The 12,126-nt window shown below is 38.9% G+C and overlaps 1 protein-coding gene across 12 annotated transcripts in view; it reads left to right on the top strand.

Moving 5' to 3' along the window:
* FN1 (fibronectin 1) overlaps window positions 1–12,126 on the top strand; it is a 69,486-nt gene that overhangs the window by 14,676 nt on the left and 42,684 nt on the right. For all 12 annotated transcript variants that reach the window (XM_049614952.1, XM_049614953.1, XM_049614958.1 and 9 more), the window contains exons 11-17: window positions 84–212; window positions 2,076–2,219; window positions 6,950–7,071; window positions 9,749–9,929; window positions 10,128–10,304; window positions 11,326–11,454; window positions 11,562–11,651. In XM_049614952.1, the coding sequence (XP_049470909.1) occupies window positions 84–212; window positions 2,076–2,219; window positions 6,950–7,071; window positions 9,749–9,929; window positions 10,128–10,304; window positions 11,326–11,454; window positions 11,562–11,651 (972 nt within the window). The remainder of the gene's footprint in view (window positions 1–83; window positions 213–2,075; window positions 2,220–6,949; window positions 7,072–9,748; window positions 9,930–10,127; window positions 10,305–11,325; window positions 11,455–11,561; window positions 11,652–12,126) is intronic.

A 12,126-nucleotide genomic window follows, 5' to 3' on the forward strand; every position in this document is an offset into this window, starting at 1 on the left:
TATGCTTTGAAAAACATGACTTTTTTTTTATCTCATCATGAAACTTAAAAAAGTTCTCCACCATCCCACTGTCTCCTAAACAGATCAGTGTATTGTTGACGACATCACTTACAACGTGAATGACACATTCCACAAGCGTCATGAAGAGGGGCACATGCTGAATTGTACCTGCTTTGGTCAGGGCCGGGGCAGATGGAAATGCGATCCTGTTGGTAATTCGCCTCATGTCTCTAGGAGGTTTTGGACGCTGGGACCAGTTAACAAGTTTCAGATAAGGAGAGCCATTTGATATTACATAATGGAAGTTGACTCCAGACTTTGATCAATGGCTTGCAGAGAGCTTTGCAAAGTCTTTTCTCTAATCATAGACCAAGATACCAGTTTGATAGTGACAGTTATCTATTTTTGTTGAGTTTGGTAACACATGCAGGTTTATTTTAATGGAATGGAATTAGTTCTTTGGTTCTGAATCATAAAGAGAATCCATGTTATGAAAGAGAACTTTCCTTTGCTGACTGTGCAATAACGCGGGCAAGTGAGCATGCCAGTAAATACCTCCTTCCAAATACTTTATTTTTCTTGGCTGCCCTTTATAATAGATCTAAGCAAATAGTGAAGATTGAGCCTTAAAAGAGCTGCGTGGCCAGCCTTAAGGTAATCCATTAATATTCCCTTACCAAAGGAGACCTATTGCTCACCACGAAAACAAACTGATCAGATGAGTTTGTTTGACATGAGATTATCAAAGCTGAGAGAGAAGCCTGAGAGGTTTTTTTTTTAGAAACTGCTCAGCAAGTAGTCGTTGTTAAAATCTAGTTCGTCCATGTGCATGTAAAATTAAGCACTCCAAAATTTAAAGAGGTATATAAAGTGATCCTTTGTTCTTACTATTCAAATGGTAAGTTAGTGCATCAATATAGGTTAAATATAATATCTAATTTATTGTTCCAAAATTTATATTCAGAATGTCAGTATATACTGAAATCTAAATCATAAATTTTTTATTTAGAAATATCGTCTTTTTTGGGGCACCTGGGTGGCTCAGTCGGTTAAGTGTCTGACTTCAGCTCAGGTCATGATCTCACGGTCTGTGAGCTTGAGCCCCGGATTGGGCTCTGTGCTGACAGCTCGGAGCCTGGAGCCTGCTTCAGATTCTGTGTCTCCCTCTCTCTCTGCCTCTCCCTAACTCATGCTGTCTCTCTCAAAAATAAATAAAACTTGAAAAAAATAAAAATAAATTAAAAAAGAAATACCATCTTTTTAGAAAGCTAAACATTTCTCCCAATGGGTACTTTTTTTTTTACTACTACTAATTGCTCTGTAAGGTAAAAGATATGAACAAAACATTTTGTAACCACATATATTTGTAAGGACAGTTGCCTCTCTGCCCCTCCCCAGCTCATGCTCTGTTTCTCTCTCTCTCTCAAAAATAAAAAACATTAAATTTTTTTTAAATGTAAGGACAGTTGCAAGTTTCCATTAAAATTAAGAATATACGGTCTGAAAATTTTTAAAAAAGGAGGGGGAGGCGTCTGGGCTCAGTTGGTTGAGCATCCGACTTTAGCTCAGGTCATGATCTTATAGTTTGTGGGTTTGAGCCTTGCATCAGGCTCTGTGCTGACATGACAGCTCAGGGCCTGGAGCCTACTTCAGATTCTGTGTCTCCCTCTCTTTCTGCCCCTCTCCTACTCACACTCTGTCTCTCTCTCTCTCTCTCTCTCTCTCTCAAAGATAAATAAGCATTAAAAAATGTTTTTTAAAGAATATAGGAGCGCCTGGGTGACTCAGTCGGTTAAGCATCCAACTTTGGCTCAAGTCATGATCTCACAGTTCGTGGGTTCGAGCCCCGCATCGGGCTCTGTGCTGACAGCTCAGAGCCTAGAGCCTGCTTTGGATTCTGTGTCTCCCTCTCTCTCTCTGCATGTCCTCTGCTCATGATCTGTCTCTCTCTGTCTCTCAAAAATAAATAAACCTTAAAAAACTTAAAAAAAAAAAAATATATGGTCTAGCACACTGAAATGAAATTTGTACCTCCCTGTCTTCAATGCTGCTTCTTCTGCTTGTTTATATTTTAGACCAATGCCAGGATTCAGAAACCCGAACATTTTATCAAATTGGAGACTCCTGGGAGAAGTACGTGCATGGTGTCAGGTACCAGTGCTACTGCTATGGCCGTGGCATTGGGGAGTGGCATTGCCAACCTTTGCAGACCTATCCAGGTAAGTACCTTTCTTAGTGCAAACTGAGAGTCTTTAACGGAGTTTCCAAAACAGAGCAGCATCAGTATTTTTAATACTCTGATGCCTTCATTGGCCTCCTCTCTATTTTCTATCTTTTTCTCATGTCTCTAATAATCAGATGTTTGACTAAAATAATTTTCCTTTCTCCTCCATCAAGTTAAAGGTGTGCTCAGCTGTGAAAATGTGCCTGTGTGTAAATTTGTTCCTGAACACTGTAGAGCGTTCCATTAGGTTAAAACACTCTGGCTAATTTCATCTCACGTCCCCACGTGGAAATAGAAACCATACCGTGAACTATACTGGAAGTAATGTGTGGGGTTGTATGTTACGGCTCTTAACAGAAAGGTTGCCTAGAGAGATTATGTGAAATACAATATAGGGTATGTGTGTTCGCTCACCATTTCATCTGGGGCTTCTTTGTGTCAAAATTTTCATTTGTTTGATCAGTTGGAGTCTAGAACAAAGTATCCTCGGTCAAGAGTTGAGTAATTTGGTCAATTTTCTGCCTACGCAGTTCAAATATTCTCAAATGTTTATTGCTGGGTTCGTTTTTTTTTTTCTTTTTCTTTTTTTTTTTTTAGGTCACAGGACATAATGCCTAGCTGGAGGTGTGATTAATTCATTTTAAACAAAAAAACATTTTTTAAATTTAATTTTCACTGAGTGATTATAATAAGACACGGTGAATTATGAAGCTCAAATTTTTAGGCACCAGTTATTTGAGCAACTACTAAGCTGCAAAGCCTCCTAGGCCTCTGTTACCCTTAGACCTGAAACATGGGCCACATCCAGAAACAAAAAGAAGTTGGGAGAGCATCAGATTCTGCCTATGACAGAAATTAAGATTAAGTGAACTAGGGACACCTGGGTAGCTCAGTCGGTTAAGTGTCTGCCTTTGGCTCCAGTCATGATCTCACGGTTTGTGAGTTTGAGGCCCATGTCAGACTCTTTGCTATCAGTGAGGAGTCTGCTTGGTATCTTCTGTCCCCCTCTCTCTCTGCCCCTTCCCTGCTTGTGCCCTGTCTCCCTCTCTCTCTCTCTCTCTCTCTCAAAAATAAACAGAAAAAGATTAAGTAAACTAAATCCCTCCATAATGTCATAAGAGATTAGTATCTCTTATTACACATATTCACTATCACAGAAAACAGGATATGGAACAATTTGGCCAAAGGTAGAGTTTGCCAAGACATGGGTCCTGGCTGTAGGCTGTGAAAGAGTTCCATGTCAAGCTTCACTCACTAGTTTCTCATCTGTAAAATGGGGATATTAAAGTTGATTGCCTTTAAAGTTCCTTCTAGCACAAACAACCTAACAATCTCTGATCCTAAACACTAACCGCCCAGATACACCCTTCCAACAAACTTGGAAGAAACACTGCTCTCCCCAGTCCTCAGTCACTGCCAGGGCCGTACAAGGTGACTTTGCTTAAACAAGCTCACAGCACAAATTGACCTGGCTCTTAAATTGTATTCATGGTGAATTTAGGTGTAGGAATCACTTAAAATATATTTTTTTTATTTAATAACGTTTAAAATATCTGATTGCAGAAGAACCTTAAGTTCAGAAATGATATATATATATTTTTTCCTTTAATGAGGCAACTAAAGGGTAGAGCCTTCTAAAGAAATGCTCCTGAGTTTCTATGTTTATGGTTGTTATTGTTGTGGCAACTTGTCGAAAATTGTCCTCAATGATTTAGAGAAAAAATTTTTTCTCACCCTTTTACAATGAGCCTATTCACAAAACTGCTCGCTGGAAGCATTTAGGTGAACCGGACAGGGGTGAAATCTACATGGGAAGGAAGCCTTCTGCTTTGGAGTTTACTTGTTGACTTTGTTCCTATTTTTTAAAAAGGGTAAGAAGAATGCTCAGGGAACACAGAGAAGGAGATTTGGAGAGGGGATTGGTGTTTGCCCTCAGTACGTGGTTGGGTGCTTATCTCCATGCCTGGTTTGCTCAGTGGTTCATGCCTAGCGCGCGAGGCTTCATGAGGTTGGGGAGAATAAAGGAACCACAGATGACCAGTAGACTGTCTCTGAGCCTTGCCCTGTTTGCTCCCATCTACAGAGGATTTGGTGGAGTTGTTCAAACTCAGAGAAGATAAGAGGCGTTTGGTTTGTCAATAAACAGCCATGGAAGCACAGATCTCAGCAAACAAAATAGAGAAAAAAGGACTGAGTCACAAACTCATAAATATTTAACTTCCCCAGGGTCATCGTTCCTGGAAATGATTCATTTTGGCCTTATTTTAAACTGATTTTAAAAGCATACACATTGTGTCATATCTTTACTTAACTATTTTATGGTTAGCCTGAGCAGATTGAATAAGAGAGGGAGTAAGGTTTTTACTGGTAATTGCTAGTATATACCAGTTAGGTTCATTTTAGTTTTACCAAATCTAACCAATGTAAATGATGTCAGAATTTTCAGATGTCCTGTCTTCAAATCATATGTAGATTCAAGTCTAGTGGTAACCAGAATTTAGTTGGCCTTACAAATGATGGACACGGGCTCTTTACTCTCTGATAAAAAATACACTAAATGCATGAAATCCACACTGATGTTCAGTGGTCTATGGTACAAGCCTAAATTTTAAAACCTATAATTTCAAACCAGTGCTTGAAAGTTTAGAAAGAGAAAAAACTTCTGTAGTTTTGCTCCATCACTGAGGTAAAAACAAATGAGTCACCTTTTTTGTTTCCCTCCCCTCTTGTTTATTACCTTGTGGACCCAGGAACAGGATTAGGGTTAAAGGTGGACAGTAATTGTCATTTGTATTGTCTTTCTAAAACTTAACAGACATTCAACCATCATAAACTTTTTCTTTTAATTAAAAGCTAATTTTTTTTCGAGCAGTTTTAGGTTCACAGCAAAATTGAAAGGAAGATACAGAGCTTCCCGTACAGCCCCTGCCCCACACATGCCCAGCCTCCCCTATTACAAACATTCCGACCCAAGCGGTGCATTTGTTACAATCAATAAACCTGCATCAAGACACCATTTTCACCCCAGGTCTTTGGTTTACATGAAGGATCACTCTTGGTGTTGTACATTCTATGGCATCATAAACCTTTTCCTCCCTCAAAATCATGACTGCCAAATTAAATAATATACATATCAGAGGTCTCTTTACCTAAGGAAATTATAGTAGGAATTCTTTAAAGGATTGATATTTGAACAACCTTATGCCAATTATTGTAAGTAATTTAAGGACCTGATATTCCTGTATTTACTGATGTTCACGGAAGTCACATCTCTAACATTTTGCTTCACCATTTGTCTTTAAAAATTTATTTGTATTTTTGAGGAGCTTCATGAACAGAAGGGGTAATTCAAAGAGTGACATGGAATTATAGAAAACTAAGAATTCTGTACATGGGTTTTGATATTTATGTGGCTTAGAAATAGGTGCATTAAATGAAATTAAGATTCAAAGAATCTTAACTTGTTAGTTTTCAACCACTTTGAATTATTCTCAGTGTGGAAGTGAGCATATTATTGTAAATCTTTTAAGTCTACGCAGAGATGCAAGTTATATATTTGTTCTGCTACAGAAAACTTTGTTTTCAAAGAGAATTTGACAGCAAAGATAATTAGGTTTGAAAATCAATATTTTTTTTTTTCCTAAGAGCTTTCAGAAAACCTAAATCTGTTAACAATCTGGTGAAATACTTTACTAAACTTGCAAAATTTTGCTGTCTTTGATAGAGTGGCAGTTAGAAATTCTTGGAAAGGTTATGACAAGAAACTTTGTTTTCATTTCAAAAAAGTTGAACATTGACATCATGAAAAAGACAGTGTTTAGGGAAAAGATGTGTTCTGCTCAGCAAGCATAAATTTTCTGGGTAATTCATTATTATCCTAAGTGGAGTCTACACTATTAAGAAATTAATTCCATTTTCCTTATATTGTTTTTTCTTTAAAAAAACTACTTTAAATTTTGTAGGAAACAATAATACATACTGAGATGTGGAAATACTGAATTTAGTATATACTTCAACCTGTCATTTCAGCTGATAATTGCTTTTCAAAAAAAAAAAAAGTTTGATCTCTTAATAACATGGCCCATCAGTGATATGATTTTAGAGTATACTTACTAAGTAAAAATAAAATGAAAACTTTTTCCCTAATGGGATGCGTAGGCTGATAAGAAATAAAACTGAACCTGTAATTACTGCTTTTGTGTATTCATCTAGGATTCTACCCCATTTAGAAATATGGGTGTTTTATATCATGTCATATGACCTTTAGAATGTTGTTTCCTTCTTAGTGGGTGGATTCATTCTAGATGAAAGGCTTCACAAATGAGAATTTGTTTTAAAGAAGCTTAGTATGATAAATAAATGGGAGTTTGGGTTCTTTGTTACTTTATTTGGGTTAGGGTAGTTTGGCAATTTTCTCAATTCTTATTTTGAAAATGGAGACAAAATAAAACTAAGGCATTTTTCAAATTTTATTTTATTTGCTATAAACAAGTTCTATTTGCATTTCTCATGTGAACGACAATAACTTATTGACTAAAAAGGATTTTATTGCATTGATTTCCAAGGGCAATATGTAAAAAAGTAATCCCAGAATTTTTTTTTAACTATACTCACCCTTACTGATAAGCAAAACTATCTTTTAATGATGGCCATCCACGTGCACTTAGTTTTAAGTTGAAGCAAGTGAATACCCAAGATCACCAAATCTCGCATTCTCATTTTCAGGCACAACTGGTCCCGTCCAAGTCATCATCACTGAGACCCCCAGTCAGCCCAATTCTCACCCCATTCAGTGGAATGCACCAGAGCCATCTCACATTTCCAAGTACATTCTCAGATGGAAACCTGTGAGTATCCCACCCACAAACGGGACATTGAGGGTTCTGAAACAAACACATTCTAAATATTTGTTTTCCAGCTTTCAAGCCAACCGATCTGATGAACTATCTGTGATTTGATATATAGATTTTGCTTTTTTGGTATTTAGAAGGATTTAGAAAGATTTGTTATTTAGAAAGATCTTCTTAACAAGGAATTAGAGATGATAATGTCTGAAACAACTCTTCCCCGATATGGGAAGGGAATCTAAAGGCTTCGTATATCTTGCACCTCTGTCAGAGGAAGACAGTTATTGGCATCATTTCCATGATTTGAAAAAATTAATATTTAGCTATAGAGGTTCACTTTTTAAGGGATCACTTCTTAAAATGTTACTTTTGTTTCTCTGAAGTTATTTAGGTAGAGGGGGAAAAGAGGTGATTCCAGGGAAGAAAATGAGGGGTGATAGTTGGCTTGTTTAAAAAGTGAACCTTCTGAGTTTTTAATGAGAAGCATCTAGAAATTGAAGAAATCATACTGAGGAAGATGTTGACCTAGTAAATTTTAGTATTTCTTACCCTTCAAACCTGCCTGTTAGATCTCCAAAATTCATGACTCATAACTTAAGAAACACTCTTTTAAACCCAGGAAAAAAAAATGTCCACTTTTAGTCACAGCTGTTAAATCCTAGCAATTAAAAACAAAATAAAACAAAATGCTGGACCAACTCAGGCAATTGTATTTAAACTCTTTGGGAAAAATTCAAGCTGTGAAATCATTCTTTTTTTAAAAAAATTTTTTAAATGTTTATTTTTGAGACAGAGAGAGAGAGAGAGAGAGAGAGAGAGAGAGAGAGAGAGAAAGCATGGACAGGGCAGAGGCAGAGAGAGAGGGAGACACAAAATCCAAAGCAGGCTCCAGGCTCCGAGCTGTCAGCACAGAGCCGGACATGGGGCTTGAACTCATCAACCATGAGATCATGACCTGAGCTGAAACAAAGAGATGCTTAACCAACTGAGCCACACAGGTGCCCCAAAAGCATTCTTTTTTGTAGTATACTCAGTATTCTCGTCATAGTGTCCAGAGCAGCCATTTCCAGAACTTTGCATTTAGTGATGTTAGCCAGTGGGATTACTGTATTTCCCCCTCCAATACCTTCTTGTCTCTCATCTTTACATCTTACTCCCAGTTTTATTTACTTTAAAACTAATTCTGAAGTATTGCGTGAGATCACTGTAATAAGGGACATTTATAGGGAAGTCATAAGATGTACATTGAATTGGAAAATCTTCAAAGAAGCAGCAGTGATTAATTTCTTTAAGATTTTTAACGATGAAGAATTTTCAGGTTTTTCCTCAATGGATATTATCCAAGAGTGTATTTTTGAATACTTTCTTCTGATGCCTAACCTTCTAGAACTGAATAAAACAGTTATCATGAAATCTGATCTAATTGTAATGACTAATTTGAGATTTTTTTCAATGTACTTGAGTTAAAATTTAAATTTAAAATATACTACGATCCATTTCATTTATTTCAAAAATATAAATGGGGGTGCCTGAGTGACTCAGTCGGTTAAGCGTCCGACTTCGGTTCAGGTCATGATCTCACAGTTAGTGAGTTCGAACCCCGCATCCAGCTCTGTGCTGACAGCGCAGATTCGGATTCTGTGTCTCCCTCTCTTTCTGCCCCTCCCCCACTCACACTCTGTCTCTCTCTCTCTCTCAAAAATAAATTAACATTAAAAATTAAATATATATATGTATATAAATGGACACTTGAGTATTTGAATTATTGAGGAACTGGTTGATAGGATAATTTTAAAAAGTCGCTGGGCATTAAAAATGTATTTTGACTTAGCTTAGAATATTTACACTTAAAAGGATCTCATCTTGTTTGAAGTAAGTGTTTTTCTTTTCCACACATTTTACTGCAATGAGTTTTGTGATCCATGACATATTAATGAAGCTGGACGGATGTGAAATGTAAACTGGAAGCAAAGACTAAATAAACCGAAATCACATTCTTCTGCAGTCTTGCCCAAAGTTGGCTAACCGCTTTTGATGGGGTAAATCATATCCAAGAATGAGTCATACAGCCAGACCAGCTGAACCTTATATGTGATGGTTGCAGGAACTGAGTCACAAAGTAATATTATATCTTTAACTATTTCTGCAAGGCAAGAAATTTGTATCCTACTAAGTGAGAAGTAGAATATCTGGCCGTTTCCCACCTAAGAAAAGAATATATCTCTGTGCATCATAGACATTTAAAAAATGGGAGAGGCAAAACTTAGGCTCATCGTATTTTCTTGCTAATATGAAATAAATTCGTCTGGCAAAAAGGAAGGTGCCCCGTGCCTGTGACTGTGTGACCTTGGGCATGTCATATAACTGTTTCTTCACCCGTAAAATGAGGGCATTTATACCATGAAGTTGGAGAAGGGAGAGATGAAGACTGAATGAGAGAATGCAAGTAAAAGCACAGGGTGTGGTACACAATAAGCTATCAGTAAATATTAGCCACACTAATAATTATTATTGACATTAAACTCTGCTACAGGTCCCTATTCTGATTTCAGTTTTCCACGATTTTCCTCCACAATGGAGCTGCACAGGTCCCTCGTTCTTTGAAGATTACTCATGATCATCTCTGAATGTTCACCCTTGTGAATACTTATGTGATTTTTTTCTTTTAAATCTTTAGAAAAATTCCCCACGCGGTTGGAAGGAAGCCACCATTCCTGGCCACTTGAATTCCTACACCATCAAAGGCCTGACCCCAGGTGTGGTATATGAGGGACAGCTCATCAGTGTTCAGCACTACGGCCACAGAGAGGTGACACGCTTTGACTTCACCACCACCAGCACGAGCACAGCAGTGACTAGTACGTACCCGAGCCATCCTCATGTCCATGCCTGTGTTCCTCAGAGCTGCGCTGTCCTCAGGGAGTGGTTTGCTTCTCAAGTCCTATTCTTCCATGGATGGCCCCAATACTGTTTTTAAAAAATGGTGTTCTGTAGATGACAGTAGGACATTTTCTTGATGGCTGAAGGCTCCCTCTCCCCTTCCCGTGGCTGTCTAGGCAACACTGTGACAGGAGAGACGACACCCCTTTCTCCCGTTGTGGCCACTTCTGAATCTGTGACCGAAATCACGGCCAGCAGCTTTGTGGTCTCATGGGTCTCGGCATCAGACACCGTGTCAGGATTCCGTGTGGAATACGAGCTAAGTGAGGAGGGAGATGAACCACAGTACCTTGGTAAGCTAAATGTGTTGCCATGATAGCTTTTGAGTGGCTGATGGTGACTCTGTGTGTATGTGGGTTGGGGGACCTCCAAGAAGGTGTTCATTGAGTTTTGGAACTAGTTGACTGGTCAGACCGAACAAACTTCCAATGTGAGGAAGGAGAACAGCTGACCCTTTCTAGAACTGAGCTTGGATTTTTCCTGAGCCATGCTCACATTTTCCTGGTCCCAGTGTGAGCTGCTTTACCCGTTTGCCTGGGCACAAGTCTGTACAACCATAGTGTTTTCTCCAGGGAAGTGATTGCCAGTATGAGGACCACAGCAGAAAATGTTAGCCTTTGGGGGTGTACTCATGCTTTTCAAATTCTCATGGTTAGGGGCTTTTTAAAAACTTTATTGTAGTATAATATATCATAGGCATACAGCTTGATGAATTTTTATAAAGTGAGGACGTCCATGTGAGCAGCACCCAGATTAAGAAAAAGAACACTCAGGGGCATCTGGGTGGCTCAGCTGGTTAAGCTTCTGACTGTTGATTTCAGCTCAGGTCATGGTCTCACAGTTCGTGGGATCAAGCCCCGAGTTGGGTTCCATGCTGTTAGCAGAGCCTGCTCTCAATTCTCTCCCTCTTCTCCTCTCTCTGCCCCACCCCCACTCATGCTCTCTTTCTCTCTCTCCCCCTCTCTCAAAATAAATAAACTTTAAAAAAAAAAGATCATCCCTCCTACCCCACACCCCCTCGTCCCCTGACCATAACCGCTACCCTGACTTTTAACTACAGAAAGCTATTTTTATAAATTTGGGGGTGGATTACAAAATTCTATATCTTCAGAGAAAAAATTCAGAAAAAAATGGTAAACAAAAGAAAAATCTCATAATGTATTGATAATTATCGATTACCCATTAGTACATTTCCTTCTAGACTTTCCCCTTCCCTTATGAATGTACAGTTTTAAAAATATCCCCTTTATAGGTTGGAGTGATTTGAGGGATTGGTTTGCTCTGATTGGTAACCTTTCCTTTTTTACTTTAAAGATCTTCCAAGCACGGCCACTTCTGTGAGCATCCCTGACCTGCTTCCTGGACGAAAATACATTGTAAATGTCTATCAGATATCTGAAGAAGGAGAGCAGAGTCTGATCCTGTCTACTTCACAGACAACAGGTACATGTGTACTACATGCTGTGAGAAGAATTGTTTGTCTGCAGAACAGGCCTAGAGTGATATTTCCTGACTGTTTTCCTCATTTGCCCTTTTCTTCTTTTTGTTAGCGCCCGATGCGCCTCCTGACCCTGCCGTGGACCGAGTCGATGACACCTCGATTGTTGTTCGCTGGAGCAGACCCCAGGCGCCCATCACAGGTGAGCGTGGCCTCCTCTCCCTGGCTGCCATGTTAGCCTTGATGGCGTAGGTGGCGAGGTGGCCGATTCTAACCTGTGGACAGGGAGGTCACGTAAATCTTCTGCATAATTACTAGTCTAGGGTAGAGGGGTACGTGTGTATGTGTGTGTGTGTAATAGTAATTCAGAATGTGATTATCATCAAGGCTTACAGCTCAATTTTCTTACAGATCATTTCCCATCATATCCATTTTATTGACCCCCATACACACAGACACACACACACACACACACACACACAATTTCTTAAATTTTTTTTAATGTTTATCTTTATTTTTGAGACAGAGAGAGACAGAGCATGAGTGGGGGAGAGGCAGAGAGAGAGGAAGGCACAGAATCTGAAGCAGGCTCTAGGCTCTAAGCTGTCAGCACAGAGCCCGACGCGGGGCTCGAACTCGTCAGCTGCGAGATCATGATGCAGGCTGAAGTCGGACGC

The sequence above is a fragment of the Panthera uncia genome (genome assembly GCF_023721935.1).
Source record: "Panthera uncia isolate 11264 chromosome C1 unlocalized genomic scaffold, Puncia_PCG_1.0 HiC_scaffold_3, whole genome shotgun sequence".
NCBI classification, from domain to species: Eukaryota; Metazoa; Chordata; class Mammalia; order Carnivora; family Felidae; genus Panthera; species Panthera uncia.